Raw genomic sequence first — 23,296 nt, 5'->3', positions numbered from 1 at the left:
TCTTAAAGTATACTGGACTTTGGAACAGAGAAACAGGGAAGGAAGTTTAGTAGAATCTAGTTCTTTTTACACCAAATTGAAGAAGGGTGTATTTCTCAGAGAGAAGTATGTACAGATTGAATCAATTATATAGCACAGAAGTTCTAGTACAATTAATTCAAAATCACAGGACAATATTTTATCATTTTCTCCTACATGAAAAAAGAATTTTTAAATATGCATCTTTGACACTCTAACTGTTAAGGCTATTCTCCTATCTGGAGTATTTGCTACTTTATAAAATATTTATAAACACAAAATAAAAACCATCAGAACTTGCTTACTTGATGATTTCTCCTTTTAAGATGTGAAACTGAAGTGAATTTAAATCTTTGTTGTTAAGTTCTTTATATTTTTAGAACAATCCACTGCATGTGTGAATACATGTCCTTTACTTAGTACCAGAGATACAGCAACTGAAGTTAGACTAGTAAGACTAGCACATGGACACAATTGCCAAAATCCAATGCGTTCTGCTAGGAGCTGCCGTCAAGCCGCAGAAGGAATGTAAGAGAATAAGGGCAATGATTACAAATACTAATTTCTGATTTTAAAAAATCAGTTAAATATGTTTATGTGAACAAAGACAACCTATACTTAGCTGTCTTTCTTCTTTTCTGCTGTCTGTGCTGAAAAGGATTCTAAGTAATTAAAATTAAACAAACGCAAAAGCAAAACCTAAGTCTATTTCTTTAATCAACATAAAAGACCTAGATAAGAGGAAGGAGCAACCTATTGCTATGTCAGAATCATTGCTTAGTGAAAGAGAATCCGCCCAGGGGAGCTCTGAGGCTGGGCCAAACTGCAAGCTAATCACATGCCGGTAGACAGGAGTTTGCGATCATAGTGCTGCCTTACCCGTGTCTGCCTCCAGTCGGGCCTAGTTTGTCCCTGTTGCCCATGCAGAAATCTTAATGCTGCCATTTCCACTCACAAGAGAGTCCTGGTTTGTATAAATTATAAAATCAATTTATTTCCATTAAAGGGTGTGGCCACAAAGGCATAGCTAAATATCAGTATCAGTGGTAACAAATAACATTTTAGCCATCTATTTAATGTAAATTTAGAGTGAAATATCATCTTTGAAGTGGTTAACAATCAAATCACAGACTTTCAGCTTTGATTTATATGTTATAAAATGCCATAGCTGATGTATCATAGAATTGTACACATGAAACCGAAATACTCTTGTTAACCATTGTCACTCCAATAAATTTAACTAAAAATAAAACAGAATTCCTTGCCTTCAAAAAAAGTCACAGTTGTAAATCCGAATTCGTGTTTCAGGAACTGAGGATAAATAGGGAACACTATCTGATCTCAGGCATGATATCCACTTTCTAATGTACAACTCAGACCCAGGGCCCGGATTGGAAGTGTATTTCAATTACAAGTTCAGTCTGCATAAGTGTGAATACTAGCTATTTGCAGAGCCCACAAGTCCATATTTTAAATTGTATTGCAGTTCCAGATGAGGTGGAAAGGAAACAGCAGATAAATTTGACTTTCAAAATTTCATTACTTATCTAAAGACTTCACTTATGAATTGGCAAAATGACCAAGGCAAGATTTAAATATATATAGTATGATTCCAATATCAAATCCAGGGCTTCTCTTTTCGACATTATATGCCACTCTGTTTAAGAAACAAAAAACTACCAGTCATCGCTGAGTTTGACTGGCTCCACTCACTCAGGTTATCCTTCACTGATGCTAAATTTCATATCCCTTAATCTACTCTACAGCCAGAGAGCCTGAGAGCAAGACTGCAAGATGCTGGAAGCCTTCCACCCCACTGGTGCACTCAATTTTCCATCCTTGGCTCTCTTACAATAGCCCAACTTAGTAAGAACAGAAAAGAGCAAGATGCCAAAATTAAGTTCTAATAATATATCATGCATAAACTGTTTTTACTGGATTAAGCATTAACAGTATGTACCATAAAAACAAACTGAAAAGCGACTCTCTAAACAGAGACACACAGGTGGAAGGAAAAAGAAGGAAGAGGGAAAAAGAAGTTTGGCCTGATGGATACACTCCATTCCACTCCTCATTTCACCCAGTGTTTTTACACACATGCAGACAGACACACTGTGTCTGCTTACACATCCTGCAGACTCCAGGTCAGTGTTTGCAAACATTTCTTATCTGAGAATGCAGATGCTTAACTATGAAGTAGGGTCTTCCAAGACACTTAAAAAAGAGAGAGAGAAAGAAAGGAATGGAGGGAAGGGAGAAAACAAACGAACAAGGTCTGCAATCCCAGTAAAACCCATGTATTGTGCTCTAAATGGGGCATGTGTTGTTTTGGGCTCAGCTTCTGCCATGCTGGGAGCACAATTTTCCTTCCTTTGGTTAATTATGTTTCCAGATAATATGTAACTAAAGAATACAAAACTGTGTGGAAATATTTTTACCCTTTTTTATAATTTTAATGACTTAGGTAAGGGATTCTATATGTAATATGCACAAAAAATTAAATTATCATATTTTTATTTTGCCTTTAGTAACCAAAGGCTCTGTCAAAGATTATTTCTTTAAATTATTTTGAATGGAAATAAATTAATTAATAGCACTAGTCTTTTAATAGTATGCCAGACTTTGATAAATTAAAATGTACACTCATATTAAGCAATGAGAATGAAGATATATAATTTAAAAGGTCAGTAATATTATTTAGAATAATTCTGAACTGATACATACACATAGGAACTAAAAGTCATAAGGCGCTTGCTATTGGAGAATTACTATTTTCTGAATATATGTAACTTAAAACTATTTCAAATGGTTCACATTTTAAATAGAAAATGAACTATTAGCATTGAATCTAAGAAAAAGAAAGTTAGAAAAGTATGACCAGGAAAACACTTTCCTGTTTAGACTAAAATAGGGCCAAGGGCTATGGAGAATGTTTTTTCTCCACGTGGGGCAGAAGAGGGGATTGTTGGGAAGCTGCCCTCTGGGAGAGGGCACTTCATCGTCATGTCAAAGTAATTCTGAGTTTGAATCAAATTCAATTTCTCTCCTCCCATAATGGCTCCTTTCTTTCTGTGTTTCCTATATTGGTGATTATCATCAGAGGAACCAACCAGACAATTTTCCAAAGAAGACATCCAGTAATGGCCAGCAGGTACATGAAAAGATGCTTACCATCACTCCATAATCATCAGGAAGATGCAAAGCAAAACTACAGAGAAGCGCCTCACATCTGTTAGAATGGCTAATATCAAAACGACAGTAGATACCAAATGCTGGTGAAAGTCTGGAGAACCTTTGTGCACTGTTGGTGGGAACATGAATTGCTGCAGTCACTATGAAAAACCATAGGGAGCTTTCTCAAAAAATTAAAACTAGAACTACAGTATGATCCAGCAATCCCACTTCTGGGTATACATCCAAAGAACTTGAAATCCAGACCTCAAATAGGTGTCTGCACTCCCATGTTCACTGCAGCCTTTTTCACAATGGCCAAAATGTAACAACAAAGTGTCTGTCAGAGGATAAATGGATAAACAATATACATAAAATATTCTATTATAATATATACATAATAGTGGAATATTACTCAGCCATGAGAAAAAAGAAAATTCTGCCCTTTGTGACAACTTGGATGAACCTGGAGGGCAATATGCTAACTGAAATAAGTCAAAAAGAGAAGACAAATACTGTATGCTATCACTATATGTGTGGCCTCTTAACAAGCTGACCTCAGAGAAACAAAGAGTAAGATAGCAGTTACTAGGGGCTTGGCGGTGGAACAAATGAGGAGAGTAATCAAAGGGTACATACATACTTTCAGTTATAAGAAAACAGGTCTGAGAATTTAACATGTATCATGGTGACTACAGTTAATAATGTAGTGTCATATACTTGAAAGTTGTTAAGAGAATAGATCTTAAATGTTATCACCACAAAGCAATGTAATTTTTTATGTAATGGGATAGAGGTGTTAGTGCTACTGTGGTAGTAATTTTGCAATATATGAGTACATCAAGTCATATGTTGTAGACCTTAAACATGTTATAGTGTTATATGTCAATTACATCTTGATAAAGCTGGGAAAAAATAAACTGCCTCTGAGGTTCTTTTGTGGAAACTTTTCTTCTCATTCTTTCTGATTTATATGGACTAAAATAAACTATTCCACTGAAAATTCAATCAAGGGCCTTATCATGAAGTTCAACTGGATGCAAGAAGCTCCTTGTTCATCACTGCAGAATATAATATTTTAGTGTATAGTTAGAATAAAGACTATCAAAATATCAATTGGATAGATTAGTTTTATTCCTAATTACTATAAACACACAACATCTACATAAGACCAAGAAAATAACAATCTTCTCAGAAGTATTTCTAAGGATACTTTATGAAAAAATTGCTCATTCTTTCTGACCCAAGGGTGAGACAGAAATTGTTAATACTAGTGAAATATGAATTTTAAAAAGTATTACACATTATCTTTATATATATGTATATATTATGAAATATTAAAAACATGGAATATTCCAAACTTTCTCTCATAGCATCGGCCTGGTTGTTCTTTCTGAACATTCCTTCCCCTCTTTCTCTCACTTCAATGCTTAAAGGCATCCCATGCCCGTACTAAAGGGGAAACACCGACTCCAAGACAAGGTCCTGAAGGTAGAGAAAGCAACTTGCTTAATGAATCTGTCACAGAGAGCATGTGCATGAACACAGACTTTATTATTGTTCTGACTTGCCATTTAATGATCCTGGCATGCTGCAAGCATTCTCTTCCCCTCCAAAAAGTGTTGTGAATCGAGCCACCCTATGTGGTGAACAGGGTCTAAAAGGCAAACTTCAGTCTCTAACCAAAGTCGAACTGAACTGAACCAGTAGATTTCATGGTAAGCAGAGGCAACAGCAGACATATCATTACTCACAAATCAATTATAAAGTTTCACATGTATTAATAAAGTCAACACTCAGTTTAATAAATAAGACATAATCAATAATGTTTTACTTGATCACCTCACTTTCCCTTCTCACCTCTGTCCAAATTAACACCAAATTAAGCATTAACTATATTTTTGCATTTATCATTGTCATGTGCTTCAGTTTTTTAAAAGTAAAACATTCAAATTCTTCCTTATGGTCTATAATACAGCATGAGCTGTAGATGCTCAATAAATAATGTATATTGATAGGAACGTCAAACCAACACTGTATGGACATATTTACCTAACATGTTTTAAAAGTAAAGCTGGAATTCATATATATTTTTAAAAGATTTTATTTATTTATTTTTAGAGAGGGAAGGGAGGGAGAAAGAGAGAGAGAAAAAAACATCAATGTGCGGTTGCTGGGGGTTATGGCCTGCAACCCAGGCATGTACCCAGACTGGGAATCGAACCTGCAACACTTTGGTTCGCAGCCCGTGCTCAATCCACTGAGCTACACCAGCCAGGGCTAAAGTCATATATTTTTAAAAAATCACCATAGACATTACACATGAAACTGAACTAATCATGAGGACCCAGTCGTCAGCAGTATTAACCCTGAAAGGCATTCTTTCACCAATAATAGTATTTTTCACTGTGCTCCCAGCCTGCATCATTCAGAGTATGCCTCAATCCTCTTTGATCCTCTTACAGATTCAGCAGCCAAGAGGAAGTTTTATCTTCATAATATGGGCAATATTTTGAGAAATTAAAACTGTATCTTCTCAGCAAACCTATGCATATGAGCATTTTGAGGCTGATTTTCTAGTTTATGAATTATCTGAAATCCTTTTTTGCCTTATTCCCTGCTTTTAGCCATTTCATCTCATTAGCACTGCTACCAAAGGGTGAACAAGAAAAATTAAAAACAAAAATAAGAACAGTCAGTTTTGCTGTTTATTAACCACTTATCAACCAAGATAAGAACTCTTATAGAAAAATCGGAACATACTGTCCAGTTAGTTTTTGAACAATTACTTTCATTTTTGATGCTTATCTTATTCACAACCACACCTACATAATTAAAAGTTAATATAAATAGTCCTGATTGGTGTGGCTCAGTGGGCTGGGCATCACAAACTAATGGTTGCTGGTCTGATTCCTGGTCAGGGCACATGCCTGGGTTGTGGGACAGGTTCCCAGAGGCAACCAATCGATAATTCTCTCAAACACTGTTGTTTCCCTCCCTTTCTTCTCCTTCCTTTTCCGTCTCCCTAAAAATAAATAAAAATAAAATCTTTTGTTTAAAAGTTGGTATAAATATGTTTTCCCAGTAACACTTATTCCACTTGAAAAGGCAACTAATTTTACTTGTTCTGAGATAATTTTCTCTTTTGATTTGCTACAATATAAAACTGTCATTGTCACTGATGTTTCTTCTAAACATCTAGAAGAAAATACAGATTAAGAATATGAAATAGTGGTGTACTACTAATAAGTTCAAAAGAGGAAGAAAAAAGGGAGAGTAATTTATTTTCTCTATACCCAAGAAACTATGCTGAGGGGGATGATCTGATATGTGGCAATAAATTTCAAAAGGATTGCATTAGATCTTTTAATTACAGGATAACTGGATCTTAAAGCCACTTCCTTCACTGGACCTTACAGCATAACTACTGGCATCTATAGACAATAAAAAGATGAAAAGAGGCAAACAATGGAGACTTTCTCTTAGCTCTGACTATGGCATGACTATATTGTCTTTCTTCCCTGTAGGTGCAACAAGGTGAATGTTAGAAATAAAGATATTTCTACTATAATTGAAAACCTTCAGTAAGTTATAATAGTATCCCATTTATAACACTTCCTGAAGTATACATTTCCTTTAAGGCATTTATTGAATTATCACAATCTCCTTTGTCATAGTATACCACAGTCTTGCAACTGCACATTCTAAATTCTCTACCTTCAGCTTGTTAATATTACGATATTAACTCAAAAGGTAGAGATGCCTAAAAACAACTGAAGAATGGAAAACATACTATGTGTGTACTTTTGTATTCAACTAAGTACATAACAGGTGCTCAATAAGGATTTGTTGAATCAAAAAATGTCACATCATAGTCTTCATGTAACCTTAAAAGTATATTTTCTGCAAATGAATATGAAGATGTATTAATAGATCATGATTTTTAAGCTTGAAAATAATGAATTATCAAAAATGTCCAAAATCCAACTTGACTACACCACCAAAGAATACAGAGTAATCCCCCTCAAATCTGTACATGAGCTCAGGCTAATGAGGTGTTAAAATTTTTTTAATTGAAAAAAAATTTATAATAATTTTCATAAAGGTCATGCCTCTTTTGGGCTATGCTGAGAACTGTTTGTAGTATTTCTTATTTTATTTATTTATTTTTAGAGAGGGGGAAGAGGGAGGGAAAGAGAGGGAGAAAACCATCATTGTGAGAGGGAAACGTCACTTGGCTGCTTGTCACAAGTGCTCCAAGCAGGGGTGACCCTGCAACCCAGGCATGTGCCCTGACTAGGAAGAGAACTGGTGACCTTTAGCTTTGTGGGACTATGTCCAAACAACTGAACCACACAGGTCAAGGCTGGTAGTATTTCCTTAATAAAAAGTTCACTAGATTCCTATTATCACCATTCACAGAACCAGCAAAAATGTCAGCCAACACTGAAGAGCAAGACAGTAATTGACACCACAACACTAACATAGTTTTGTCTGTCATCAGATAGTGGGGATTATCAAAAGAAAGGATCCGTCTTCTAGATTTTAATTCACCTTAAACTACATACAGAACAATAGAACCGACTCTCTTGTCCCACATTAGCACCTAATAGATTACCTGTTCTTTGTTTTTTAAGATAATAAGCCAATCTAAAATGTACTGCCAGTGTGGTATGTCATTTTAGTGATGCCAAGGTTAAGTAAAGTAAGCACTTCACAAATTTCGGGTGCCCCTTCCAAATTAAATTGAGATTTAAACCTGCTTAGAGCTTCCTTCATATGATAACATTTCACCGCCCAGGAATTTATGAAATAGTTTAACATATCTTCTGATATTGTATACCTCATTAATTAGGTTCCTAAGCTCCAGCCATAACACAGATTGCTTTTTATTAATCATTGTTATGTCCAAACCACAGGACCCCTGCCCCCTAACTGTTCATGTACTCCATGTTTACTCATCAATTAATACCTGTAACCATGCAGAAACAAACAATGACATTCACATTACATTGTTTCCATAGAACAAAATGTTTTTATAGAGGAGAAAATAATGGAAATCACAAAAAAAACACACAGAAAAATATAATTCACTGAGTAATAGCATTTTTACTTTAATACATATTTTAGATACAAAATCAATGTAATATACAGAACTTATGTGCTTTTAATATGAGACCACTGAAAAAACTAAGAGTCATTTTCAGAAGGCTGAATTCTGAGATTAGAAAATTTAGAACATTTTTTTTCTTCATTTACACCTGTGACTAAAGATCTGTCAGCTATGGTATAGCACAAACAGAAGTGAAATTTCCATAAAACAAAAACAAAATGTTTAAATGTGTCACTTAAAAGTATCACTTAAGTATGTGATACTTAAAAGTATCATATGAATTTTCATCTATCTAATGTCTATGTGGCAAAGATATGCATTTCCTTGTGAAATAAGTATAATTTTTTAAATTGCTCCAAATGACTTTAAGTAAATCAAGTGCATAATAGAATTTACTTAGAAGAAATCTATAATCAATTAAAATATGTATTGTTACAAGAGGATTTTATGCTATTTTAATACTACTATATAAGAATATTGTATGTTCTTAAAATTAGAACATTAAACTGCATATTTGATTCTATTTGTAACAGTATATCAATACTCTTTAAGGTATAATCTAATAATTTCAGGTAAGAAAATTGTATCTAAATTTGAGTGGCCCACATGACTTGATCCAAGATTATAAAAGAAAACGAAAACAAAGACCAGTGCTATACAAACACCTGCTGCCCAAACTGAAGAATCACATAGATTTCAATAAAAAGAAACATTTTATTTTAAATCCTCTTAAGGAAAATTTTATTAAGATTGAACTTTTTAAAAATTACTGCAATATATCCCAGCATTTACCTTTAAAAACAAAATTCTCCTGTTACCTCATATTCCCTTGTGCTGTGCTGTCACTCCCTCATTCTCCCTTACAGCAAAACAGAGGTCCTCATTGTAGTTTTGAATCCTCTCCAATCAGTAATTTGTCACGTCAAATCTATGAAAATCACTTTTATCAAAGTTATCTTTGTCCTCAAAATTTCCAAATGCAGTAGTCAGATCTCATTTTTCATGCACAGAATTTAACAGGATGTCTCAATTGCTTCTTCTCAACACTTTCCTCACTTGGCTTCCAGAACACCACAACCTCTGGTTTCCTTTCTAACTTGTATGTCACTCATCTTGCTCTTCTCCTGAATCCTTTCTCTCCCACTGGCCTCTACCTTTTAGAATGTCCTAGGGCATAGTCCTGGAACTCTTGTGTCTACACAGTTATTCCATAAGTGACCTAGCCCCACCTACCTCTTTAAAGATCATGTCTAATTTATGGCTGAGTAAGTATCCCATTGTGTAAATGTCCCATAGTTGTTTTATCCACTCCACTGATGCACACTTGGGCGGCTTCCACATCTTGGTGACTATAAATAATACTGCAAGGAACATAGGGGTGCTTATGTTCTTTCAAATTAGTGTTTTGGGTTTCTTTGGCTATATTCCCAGAAATGAGATAGCTGGGTGGAAGGGCAGATCCATAAAAAAAAAAAGAAAATTTTACCCTTTGTGACAGTATGGATGGACCTGGAGAACATTATGCTTAGTGAAATAAGTCAGTCAAAGAAAAACCAACACCATATGATTCCACTCATATGCGGAATCTAATGAACAAGGAAAATGGGGACAGATTCATAGATGGAGAGCAGGATGACAGCTGGGGGTGATCATTAAGGGTGCGATGAGTGAAAAGGAGAAAGGACTCATGGACAATGGTGTGGTGATTGCTGGAGGGAAGGGTATATAAGGGAGCTAAATTGTAAGGACAAAACACAATAAAGATTAAATCAAAAATAATAAAATAAAAAGTAATATAAAAATGAAGATGATATCTAAAATGATTAATTCAAATGTGTAGCTTGAATATACATTCCACTCTCATATAATCAAATGCCAACTTAAATTCTCAAATTTGATGTGTAATAAGAATATCAAATTTAATATATGGAAATTTTGATATATAAAACTTGCCCATTGCCCACGGTTCCAATCTTTAGTTAATAGCAACACATTTCACCTTCTTGGCTCAAGTAAAATATCTTGGAACCCTCTTTACTTTTTCCAGATTTCTCCCAGCTGTATCATCAATCAGAAAAATCTGGTTTCTTTACCTTCAAAATATACCTGCAATCTGAAAACTATTCATCTAGTTCAGCTACAAATTAGTCTAATTTACTACCGTCAAACTTAAAATTCACACAGTATTTCTATCCACCCAGTCTGCCCAGAGAAGGTTACCTTTCTAAAATAAAAACAATTTAATCTTACACATTTGATCTCAACACTCCAGTGTGCCTCCTATATACCCAGAAGATCTAAACAATTTACCATGATCCATAAGTCCCTATAAGATCTTCCTTAGTTGCTTCTCAGACCTTATTTCCTTTCACTACCTGCTTTGATTACTAAACTATAGCCACATTGATTTTCAAAGTGGTCCTTAAAGAAACCAAGCAAATTCCTCAGTCTTGTCTCAAGGCCATTGCCTTCATTATGCCTTCTGCCTGAAGTCCTTATTCATGAGGTATCCACATGACTGACTTCCTTTCTATGAATCAAGTCTTTGCTCCAATGACCATCTCTTTAGACAGGTCTTACCAGACCACCCTATTCAAAATAACAACTTCATTCACCTGCCATTCATTCATATTTTTCTTCATTATATTCATCACTACCTGACCACCCAAAAATGGCATTTATTTATAAAAAAAATTTGTACTTATTCTTACATGTTTCAACTTCAGTCATCTTCAAAGTACTCTCCATTTGATGCAATACACCTATTGAGATATTTTTTCCACTGCTCAGAACAGTTTTTGAACTTGACGATTTTGATGACTTTTAGTGCTTCTGCCTTTTTTTATTTCACCTCTTCCATATTAGCAAACCATTTTCCTTCTGAGGAATTTTTTCATCTGGGGAAACAAAAAACAGTCACTTGGGGCCAGTGAAGAGAGAGGATGGGGCACGGGAATCATGCTGTTTTTGATAAAAAACTGCTGAATACTCAGTGTGGTGTGAGCAGATATGCTCCTGAATCACACATCACAAAATAGGCAAATGCATTGAAAGCATCTTCAAAAAAATTCACTGAAGCCAAACGCAGCCTCTCACAACACCACCAGCTGGTAGAAAAAAACACCAGAGGGGTTTCTAGGACATCATCTAGCAGGGGAAGCCTGTACTATAAGGCCCCTGCCCTCTAGAAGATAATTGTTTTTCAGCGGATCTCCTCATATTTTCTTATTTATATTTTGCCTGCTCCATGAAATTGCAAGCTCTATAAATTAAGAGAGAAAAGTTACTTTTTTTAACAATCTCAGGACCTAAAAACAGTACATCATAGAGAAGAGATTCAGAATATGCTTGTTGAATGAAAGAATCTGTTCCCAATTAGCACATACCACATGTTTGTAGTAATGCCTACCTTACAATGCAGTTTCAGGAATATTAACTTCTAGAATTTTAATGACTTTAATAATGAAGCAAATAAATAAGATTATTTCAAAAATAGTTATTTGACTTGTTAGGGAGTGAAAAAAGTATAAGAATTATTTTAATGTAATTAATTACTGGATCTTTTTCATGAATGAAAATCTTGTTAATAAGGAACTTGACTACAGAGTTTCTAGAAAATTTTAACACGTACAGGCAGACCTATTTTGTTTAGCTTCTTGTACTTGCCTCTGAGCTTCCCCTTGTTCATTCAAGGACACTTTCATTAGGTCAACCCATCCTCAGCTTCACATTGATAACCACTAGGTAAACAGCAGTACAGAATACCTAAGAAGGAATCCAAACCTATCAATAACATTGACAAAATATTGACTGTTTCCTTTACATTCTTGTGATACTGAACAATGTCAATATTCCTGGTGTTCTTCCAGTGTGTAAATTCCAAAAATTATTTAAGATAGTCCATCATGGTTAGAACATAAGACTACTCATTTCTCCAGTCAGACTTCATAAGCACTAGTATTTTAGTACAAATATTGTAAGAGTAATACTGCATGTAACACATTAGTATTAATGCTATACAAAAGAGAAACAAAATCTAAAAAAATCCACCTCTCAATCTACTACTCGAGTTATCTAGAATATCTGATGAACAAATGTGCACAATCTTTATTCATACCCCCCCAAAATCTTCATTTTAAGGGGCTTTTAATTTGATTAAGATTTTATTCCCCATTTATTTCCCCTAGTATTTTTGTTTTTAATTCACTCTAAATTAACAATTAAGTACAGTGACTATATCTCTTCTACAAATCCCGCAAATATAGAAATTTGGTGTTTTTAGTATACATAATTTTAGAGCTCAAATAAACAGTCTAAATTTTGCTTAAGGGTTAATAAAATGAGAACTAGAGAAAATAAATAACTTCTCCACGTTGCTCTATTTCCTACTGTTAAAACTGGTACTCAGCCCAAACCTTCTAACTGCAATCCAGAACATGTTTTATTGTCTTACCATCCATGCCCCCTTACGTTTTCCACATTCATGTGCAATTTGTATCCATAATAAGATATTAAAATTCAACAATTTAAATTACCCAAATTCACAAACATTCTCTTAATTATCAATCCCATAATCATTTTGGTATTTTTTCCTTTTCCTTTAGATATCAATCTGATCAGTTGATTTTTTCTGAACTTTTGATAATAAATTATTCCGAAAGTTTATTAATTAATATTGGCACAGGGTAAGGTTTAACATAATATGACTAGCTGTTCCTTCCTTTAACCTACTGTTGAATTCTCTAGTTATGTGAATTTTGCTGATATTAAAAATGATTTATCAGGTTAAAGTTGACTAAGTTTCATCCACCATTGGTTTTATAATAGAATATACTAGAAGAAAAATTCTGCCTATTTAAAACATTCAATAAATAGAAAAATTAGTAAGTGATGACAGACAGTGGCTTTATATTACCATACAAACCCAACGGTGGTGGTGATCATGGTTGTGGTGGTACAATACATGGAATTTAATATTTATCAGGCCAAAATTATCCGAAAACATATATAATCATTCACAAAATTCAATGATTGACACTTTTTATATACAGTGTCCAGCAGGAATAATGCTCCTTTTTATTACAGAATCATAAGCATGTAATTGTATAACATGACCATATCACAGTCAAGCACATCATATGACATTTTAAGTGAAATGTTCCAATTAAAACTATAAATTATTATGCCTATATTATTACCCTACCAGCCATACACAGGCAGGCACTACTTGTGCTGGACCCTGTATATCTGTATTTGTGTCCACATGTATGTTTACTCATAACTCCATTTATGCAGGTTTCAAGTTACAAACATCAGTTCAGAATTCCAAATGTTCCATAGGTAAGGACCACTGCAGTTAAGCCACTGCTTTACAAACTCACTCACTTCTATCTGTTTATTCCAGCAGTACTGTGCATATTTACATGCTCTTGGGGTCTCAGATTTTCCCACAGAGAATAACTCTTAATTTAAGAATATATTTGTTATATTTTAAATCTGTGAAAATTTACATTAGTAGATCTAGCAAGCTAATCTAGCTACAGAATAAAGCATGTTGATATGTCCTAAAAATTAAATTCCTGTGAGAATAAGAGAAAGGGTATGATATTTCCTCTTCAGGTTTGAAAATAAGAACCACCTGTATCTTACAACATCACAAACCTCATTAAATGGCATTTTTTCTGAGATTTTAAAATATTTCATGTGATTTTTCAAGTAGGACAACAAAGGAACAGCTCAGAATGCAGTGACACCTAATGGCAAAGCTATCTCTATAGGCCATAAATGTATTTTCTAATAAACATCAAATCCTTCGTAAAACTCTAAGTATTGCTACTCACCAATATGCTGTCTATAATCTGAAATATCATGAAGATCTAATAGCAATGCCAAATACTTTACCTTTTTAAACTAAAATAATATATGTAAGTAAAAAACCCTGCATGAAAAAAAGTGTGGTTTTAAAATTACGACATCCTTCTGAAATAAAAATTACAGTATGATAAACTTAGCCTTAGAGATTAGTATTAAAAGTAAATGCATCTTCCATTACTCTTAATAGTCACAACTGGTTTCTACTGTTGGATAAGTCAAAAGTTAATCATCTTGATTTCTATTCATATTTTAATTAAAATTTACAGGAGGTATTTACTGGACATACATTTGGAATAGAAAGCAAAGGTCCTCAGTGTATTAGTCATGTCATAGTTGGTAGCATCGATTAATGACCCTGTCAAACTTAATGCACATCTGAATTGTACTGAAATAACTGTATTAATGATACAGAATAAAGGTAAAGTATACCCTTATTTTAAATTCAGAAGCCACTTCTTAATAATTCCTAAGTTTATACTACATGTTACCCATAAATTAAGGAACAAAAAACTACTCTAAATAATAAAAGTATTACTGAAGTCATTCAGATATCTTATACAGTGCTAAGAATAATGTCAACCATCTGAAGAGCTGAAAAAGAAAACACTTTGGTAGAAGACACACAGTACATCTTCTGAAAATGCTTTTACATTCTGTATTTGGTAAAATAGTCCCCAGCACCAACAGAATAAAAACTGATCCTTCAAATGTACTATTTTTGTTTTTAATGAGGTGATACATTTTTTCAACCACCAATTTTTTACTTTAATATGAACTTTCTCATGATGAAAATACTCTGAAATGTCTACATCTTCTCAAATGTCAAAGTTGATGATTATGATCTTGGAGGATAAAGTATCAATGGCTTATAAGAAAAACATGAATAAGGCTTGGTTCCCACTCCCTATTGGCATAAGGTATTTTACCATGACTGGTAACAACAAAAACATACCAGTGATTTTTGTAATATATAAATAATTATTCAGTCTGAGTATTTCCTTGTAGAGATATATAACCAAAGATAGCTCATTTCAATCAGTTTTGTGAGTACAGGAACCAGATAAAGAAATGAAGCATACATTAACTGCTAAAACATGAGATCCTCTGTATTAGATATGAAGCAAAACACAAACTGTGCAGTTGACTGGAAATGCCACCTAATCCCTGCTTAATTAAAGCAGTGCTCCAAACTCCTGTTGTGTTAAGGGAGTAAAGAGTATGGGACAACTGATGTATAAAGAAAATAGCACTCAGCGTGGCTAATCTCAAAGACTTTGGAGCTTTCTAGCTACATAAATCAGAGCGACTTTTGAATAGCCTCATAAAACACTGTATCATTGCCATTCCTCTCACGACTTTTTGGTTCTTCCTTCAGCATACAGATCATTAGGAAACTTCTAAGCAATCAAGTAATGTGGGTCTGATAAAATTACTCAATCAATGCACAGGCTTAAAGGAGAAGCATAATTCAAAATTGCATAGTTTTTGTATGTCAAAAGACCCTTCTTCAGGGTGGGGGTTGGGGGGTGAACTACTGTGTGTATGTATGCATGAATATTAAACAACTGTATATAATTATCAAATATTTTTAAAATGTAATTTAACAGAAACTCAAGGTAATTACAATATTAAGCATTTTTGACTGAAATACAGTTGTGTAGTTTAACCATTAAAATATATCTCATCATTGTAGTAAACTAATAATGTGTTTATAACATATTAGAGTTTAAAATATGTAACTGACTTTATTAAACTACCTGTATGAATAGTAAAAAGCAAAAAGAAGGAAAAGTGGAGAGAGTTTATATCTATATTTTGTTTCAATACCAAAAGGATTCAATATTTAAAGAACCTACTATAATAGAATACTACTCGGCCATAAAAAAGGAAATCTTACCTTTTGTGATAGTATGGATGGACCTAGAGAATATTATGCTAAGTAAAATAAAGATAAGTACCATATGATTCCAGTGGTATGTGGAATCTAATGAACAAAATAAACTAACAAGCAAAATAGAAAGAGACTCATACACACAGAGAACACACTGGCAGCTGTCAAAGGGGAGGAGGGTTGGGGAGCTGGGTGAAAAAGGTGAGGGGATTAAGCAAAACCAAACAAAAAACTCAGACACACAACAGCATGGTGATTACCAAAGGAAAAGGGGTTTGGGGCAGGCAGATGATAAAGGAGTGATAAATAGTGATGGAAGGAGACTTGACTTAGGGCAGTGAATACATAATACAATATATGGATGATGAATTATACAATCCATCACCTAAAATCTATATAATTTTATTAACTGATGTCACCATGATAAATTCAATTTTTTTTAAAAAAAGCAAAAAGTACACACTCACTGAGATCAAAGTCTTACACTAAATCTCTATTTAGTGTAAGGCCCACACTGAAGTTTGTGCAAATGATGTTTAATAAATACATACATACAGGATGCCTAAAAAAAAGAACTGATCACAGCAGTGTCTTTTCATCTTTCAAGCTTGCCTGAACTACAGATTGCAGCTACTTTCTGCTTGAACACATCACATGAGGCTGTGAAAAGCTTTCATTCCTGCATATCTCCTTATAACTCTGGAGCTGAAATATTCACTTACCCTCCTGTTTCATCACTTTTCACCCCTTTAGACCTGAAATGATATATTTACCATAAGCAAATTTCTCTCACTAAATGTTAATGAAAGCAATCACCTCCTAAAAATAATTATTTCTCTTTTCCTATTCAACCAAGCAAGTAAATTGATCCAATGAATAGTAACTGGAGCTTTAAAATTTTAATTTGGGCACTCAGTTTTTAATGTATCATTATCTGCCTGGGGTGGGGGTAAATGCAGGAAAGAATTTAACATGTCAAGTACACACAAATTAGTCTTGGTCATTCTTTTCTTTTTTAATTTACGAGATAACATCTTTCACTGTGGTATAAAATATATGGAGCATTTTAAACAATCATCAGTTTGCTAGATTCATGGCATTGTTAGGTAGTATGTAAAAGAAGCTAATCCTCTTGTCTAATGTACTAATTGCAGTCAAGTCAAATTAATTGTCTGAGAAGTAACAATTTCTGTTAGCAGGATATACATCATGCACACAACCATATTTCTAAAAAAAATCTGTAATTTGTACACAGTTACTTTTTTTTGTCTGGTTATAAATAAGTAAGCCATGTCACACTGACAGACAACAGAATGAGAAGGAAAAAATACAACAGTTGTGTTCTATTTTGAAACAAATGCCCAGACTGCATTGCAAAATAGTATTCATCTGGTAAAGGATAGCAAGAACTGTAGGTGTTTGCAAATAATGAATTTATTGTGTAGACCACAGAATAAGCAACAAAATAAGCATTTATCCACAAGCCTTCTCTCCTGAGTGATAAAGAGCATAAGACAGAAAACTCTGGTCATGAAATAAATGTAAAAGTACAATGACAATATACATATCTACATTCCTGTGCACTTAGTCATTTACACTGGACATAAATGCAAGTAATTTCTTTAAGAGGAGCACAGTTCATTTCTGAGCTCTATCAGAACATTACTGAACTCCTCCATAAAACCATAATTTCTCCCTGAAAAGTTCAGAACCCGCAGGCACTGATAGCCCCCAGGCAAAACGTGGTGTAGCAGGCAAGCTATCTAGTACTTAATTTATTTAATGCATAAATGCAAGACTTTCTCAATCCTGACCTCATCGCCCCTTGCACAGAGACATATGGTTCTATTGATATAAATGATAAAGAATGGCAGACATGTTTACAAAGACAGCCTGTGAGACCCAGAGAGAGGGAGCCCCCTTGAGCTAAGGGGCTGGCCGCTAAGGGTACGCACGAGATAGAAGACCCTCGTTTGGCAGGCACAATCCCCACCTGCAGCAGGTTAAGCTTCCGGGGGCGGGGGGAGGGAGAAGTGTGTGTGTGTGTGTGTGTGTGTGTGTGCGCGCGCGCGCGGGGAAGGGGCAGAGGGACGGAAAGGGGAGATGCTGCGACCCATCTGTCTCCTCAATTTGCAGAACATCACGCCGAGTGGACAGATAACAGTCCTATGCCCAGAAAAATTCCCCAAGAGGGGCCTCTCTTCAGCTCAGTAAATGATCCTCGCTGGCCCGCAGAAGCGAATTTCCGAAAAGGAAATCGCATTAACAGAGAAAAGGCTGCACGAGCTGGTCTCTGCTCAGCTCTCCCGGATTAGCAAGTGAGAAGTCTTGGAGCTTGGAGCTGTGAGCGCTCTGCATGATAATGATGCGCAGCCCCCGCCCGCCCCCGCCCGCCTCGGCCAGTCCCGGCCAGTCTGGTTGCCAATAGGTGGGGCCAACCCAGAGCATCTCCTAGCCCGCTCCGCGGTCCTTCTGCTGGAGTCTGGCCGCGGCACCGCAGCCGAGCGTCTCTGCTCTCCACCTTGCGCTGTAACTGAGAGTCGACGACCAGGCGAGGGAGGTGTCAGCGAGGCGGCCAACGAGGGCACCCGGCGCGCTTCTGCTCCCCGCACTGCCGGAGAGCCGCGGGGCCAGTCTCGCCGCGGAGCCAGGCCCCAGGGATGCTGGAGAGGCAGCGGGGCGCGCGGACACAGTCCTCGCTACGCCGCCGCCAGCGCCGCCAGCCCCTCCCGCCCCGGTCGCTGCGATTCCGCGCGAGTACCGCAAAGCCGAGGGGACTAGACGAGGAGAAGCAGACTGGGGAAGCGTCCAGCAACCCGTCACGGTCGCACAACGCTGCAGCGAACGCAGCCCGCTCACGTTGCAAAACCACCTGTTCGATCTGAAGCATTCCCTGTCTCCCACCCCAGTTCTTTTCGCCTCGAAGGTGACATCTCCACCGTTCCCTTAAAGATAATCTTTTAAAATGGAGCAAATGTACATCCGGGAAAGAATATGGGAGGTTTGAGTCCATTAAACTTCCTTTCCCCACACACTTAGAACCCCCGCACTTCTCGGCACACACGCACCCCGAGGTAAACTCGAGACCCCCACGCATGCAGCCCACACTCCACGATTCACCGCCAAACAGCAGCACAAGTCAAGGTTCGAGCATCATCCACATCCTGGGAGAAACTGAACAAGTGTGAGGGAAGGGTATCGGGAAGGGGCAATGAACCGCGGCCACTGCCAACGAGCCACACGAAGGGCGGAGAGGGGGACGCAAACGGCAAACATTTGCGAACCGAAACGGTACAAAGTGTCCACGGCAGCACCTGCCCTTACTTACCGATGTGAATGATCGAATCTGCATTCGCCGAGTCCCAGGCTCGGGACCACCACACGGACAAAACCAAGAACAAGGGGAAAACTTCCATCTCCTCCTACGCTGATTTTCTCTCAGGGTGGATTTTCTTTCAAGATTAAAAAAAAGAAAGAAAAAAAAAGCAATCCAAAGAGTTTGAGATCACGATTGACTTTAGCACAGCTTTTTCTTTTTCCCCCTTAAATTCCTAGTGCCAGAGCAAAGCCTTTAATCGTCGCTGAGGAAGGCAGAGCGAATAAGAGAAAAAGCCCAGCCTGAGGAATCCTCCTTCGCAAAGCCGTGTCACTTGGAAGGGAATTTTGGCATCGCCAGAGTTGTTTGCAGTTTGGCTTTTTTAAAATGTATCCAGCCTCGGCTGCACTGGGGCAGGGGGAGAGGCTGGAACTCAGACCATCCCCATCGTTGCGCCCGGGCGGCGGGTCTTCAGTCCCCGCTCCGCAGCAACTTCCAACAGACCCCCGCCCCCGCCGCCCTCACGCCGGATGTTCCCCTCCCCCTCCCCAACCAAAAAGCAACCCCCCCCCCCCCCAAACTAACGGCCCGCAGAGAATCACTTGTCTTCACTGCCAAAATAAAATGTAAGTGGAAAGGAAAGATGTGGAGATTCCGGGCGGAGCAGCCAGGTTCCAGCAGGGAGGGAGAAAAGCCCTCTCAAAGAGGGGTAGAAAAAGTGAACTTCAAGGTAATGCAGATAGTAATGCAGAGAAAATCCCTTTTCTGCGTGAGGCGGGGAGTGGAGCTCGGTGAGGCGGGCCGAGAAGCCGGTTTGGTCGGGCGCGGTAGGCTGGGGTGTTGCGCCGGGCGCGAGCAGTGGGGCCAGGCGGGCGGAGGGAAGCCGCCGGGGCCGCAGGATGCTTTTGGAGCGGTTCGCCTGGCGGGATGCAGGAAGCGAGGATAGAGCGCGCTTGGCAGCTTCAGCACTGGCCCCACGTTGCCTAGAAATGGATCACCTAGGAGAACCAACGAGCCCGCGAGAGAGCGGTGCTGTCAGGCGGAGACAGGGGGAAACCGAGAGAGGCAGAGCTTCTAATAACCACCTCCTCCCCCTATCTGCAATACAAGGGAGAAACAAAATAGTGCTCTCATTTCCCTTGGAATCTTCAACCGGGTACTAGAAAAAGGCAGGACTCTCAGAGAAAAGACGTTGAAGCCTTAAAAATAAAAAGAAATGAAAAAAAAAAAAAACAAGGTTAAAGACAACCCCAAAAACCATCCCACTTATTTAACCTTGCTATTGCCATTCTCCAACAGGTATCAGACTTTTTCTAATCTTTACCTGGAATTAGTCACATTGGCTTAAAAACAAATTAGGGACACCTGGTCACTAAGGGAGACGAGACCTAGAAAGCTTTTAATGAGATTTCAATTATAAAGTTATAATTGGAGAGGACGTGCTAATTACCTTTTATACAGTGATAGTTTTCCTGTCTCCAGTGTATTTTTTAGGACTTCAGGATAAAGAAAGGATAAAAAAGATCTTGAAATTAAAAATATAATAATTAAATAATACAGAAATACACGCTTCAGGGAAATATTTAACCAAAATATTGCATTAAATAGCTTGATAACAAATTAGGTATACAAATTAAGAATAAGAAAAAACAAGAACAAAAATAAGGAAGTTGGTTGTTTCTACACGGAAAGAGCTGTGAAAGTACTGAATGACAGCTTCCAGTCCTGGAATGAAGGATTTTCTCCAAGTCTTTTCCTTAAAATAAAATCCTGAGGACCATGACTGTCTTTCTTCTAATGATTAATTTATATCCAGTCTGGCCTCACATTTCAGACTGTTAACAAAACTAAGTGACTAGTTGAGACCAGGTAATAAGGGGCCTAATATTATTCATTTATATTAGGGATCCTTTGGGCATATCACTACTTGGGATGGATGGATGTCAAAGTCCTCAAACCACCTCTAAGAGCCCTCCTTTACCTTCAAACTTCGCAAACCCCTTTTCTTCTCACTCTCTCATTTGAACCCTTGTCTTTAGTCTGGTGAATTGGTCTGTTATTTCTACAAACACAATTGTGTGTTCTCACCTCTGTGAAATGCTTCTTTCATCCATCATGTGCATTATTTCCCTGGACATTCCAGAAAATGCTGTGCTGCCAATATTGTTACTTATGTTAATAGTTGTGTTGGAAAGCATTTATTCATCACAATTATGCTATACCACTTCAAGGCTTAGTTCAAATTCTTTTTGCCTATGAAGTTGAACACAATTTTGTTATATAAGCTCATCTTCTACTGTGCTCTCATTACATACTGTTCCTTTGTATTAGACTTATATAGGCCTACTTCTGAATTAGATCGCCAGTACCTAGAGAGTGAGGACCATAGTTTATTCACATTTTATTCACTGAGGCATTTCCAGAAAGCCCCTTTGTTGACGTGAATTTCATTGTTGAAATTCATCACTTCCTTCTGAATTTTTCATAAATAAGTGCTTCCAAGAAGATATCACTGATTAATATCTCTCTATTTTGATCACTTACCTTTTTTTGTCATTAGAACACATGGACTCAGTATTGATTGCATTGCATTGTTGATGTCATTTTACTTTTCAAAGGGTCTGTGGCAACTTCATGGATTCTATTTTGTTGTTATAGCTAGTGAATCTTTTAAAACAATGGGTGTATCTACCCCTAACTTTCTTTTATTGTATTATTCACAAGCATATTTTAAAAATTGATGGGTCACTGTACACTGTCAAGAAAAAAAATATGACATAACTATTATTGTGGAAAGAACACTATAATATCTTAAAATCAGAGAACAAGGAAGAAATTCAAAACATTAGTTGGCCCAGTCCTGGCTTAATAAATGTCATTCCTGGAGCTAGCTAAATATAGTCAATTCAGATGATCTTCCCTCTTAGAAATCTGTTCGAGTGCACTATAAGCAAAGCATTTTCATTATTCCCAAATCCTCCCATTTAGTGGTTCTCAAAGATAGCTTCAAGTTTGGGATAACCTGAATAACTTCAAAAAGATCACTTCAGGATAATTTAATCAAATTGCTGGGGTTTAGGGTCTGGCTAATATGTTTGACATGACTCTAATGTGAAGCTATAGTTGAGAACCACTGTTATAATACTTAAATGTTTAAATGAATCTGAGTGACATATCACAACATACCATTAAGGCATCACAAATCATGAGCTACAGCTTTCCAAAAGTGACACAAGGAAGTTAGTGCAAAACTGAAGCATAAAAGTGGCTCATGGACTTGCAATTTATAAATAGCAATCAATTATTTCATTGTACAAATAATTCCTATACCCAATAAGTCCTAATTAATAGTTTTTGTAGGGGATATAAGTTTAAACACATTTTAAAAATATGCATTAACTATATTTAGTACTACTTTAGAAAATTGCATGTCATAATATAATATTAGCAAGATACAAAGCTTTTTAGTGTGTAAGTGAGATGTTAATTTCTAGAGGAAAAATAATCAATTCACTGGTTGTGCTTTCATATAGGCTTTTAATGAAGGCTATCTATGAGTCTAACTAAGGTTGCTTAGCTTTAGTTCAAGCATTATCACTTGGAAATGGTTGATGCATATGTCTTGCTGCAATGAAATCCAAAACTTTGTGAGACATTAACATATTTTGGGGGAAAAACAACTTTTATTCATTAAAGTTTTACATGTAATGATTATTAAAATTAAAATATAAATGAGTCACAATTCATGAACTTACTCTTCCTATGTGAAGACTGTCACTTCATTCAGGTGTTAGTTTTAACATGAACATCAGTAATTTGAAGAAATGGTAGATAATCTGAACAGCTCTAAGATGTAATGTATAATGATTAATTTTATGGAAAAACAGAATTTGGGAGAAATATATATTTGGAT

The 23,296-nt window shown here is 36.5% G+C and overlaps 1 protein-coding gene across 1 annotated transcript in view; it reads right to left on the bottom strand.

The window, feature by feature from the left end:
* Window positions 1-19,852, bottom strand: part of GRID2 (glutamate ionotropic receptor delta type subunit 2) — a 1,404,853-nt gene extending 1,385,001 nt beyond the window's left edge. The window contains exon 1 of the mRNA XM_045820339.1: window positions 19,396-19,852. Coding sequence (XP_045676295.1) covers window positions 19,396-19,483 — 88 coding nt within the window. The 5' untranslated portion in view covers window positions 19,484-19,852. The remainder of the gene's footprint in view (window positions 1-19,395) is intronic.
* Between the last annotated feature and the right edge of the window lie 3,444 nt (window positions 19,853-23,296).

The sequence above is a fragment of the Phyllostomus hastatus genome, unplaced genomic scaffold (assembly GCF_019186645.2).
Source record: "Phyllostomus hastatus isolate PE091 unplaced genomic scaffold, TTU_PhHast_1.1 phas_scaffold_39, whole genome shotgun sequence".
Lineage (NCBI taxonomy): Eukaryota > Metazoa > Chordata > Mammalia > Chiroptera > Phyllostomidae > Phyllostomus > Phyllostomus hastatus.
Note: the sequence above shows the minus strand (reverse complement) of the source record. Positions and strands in the feature narration are given on the sequence as shown.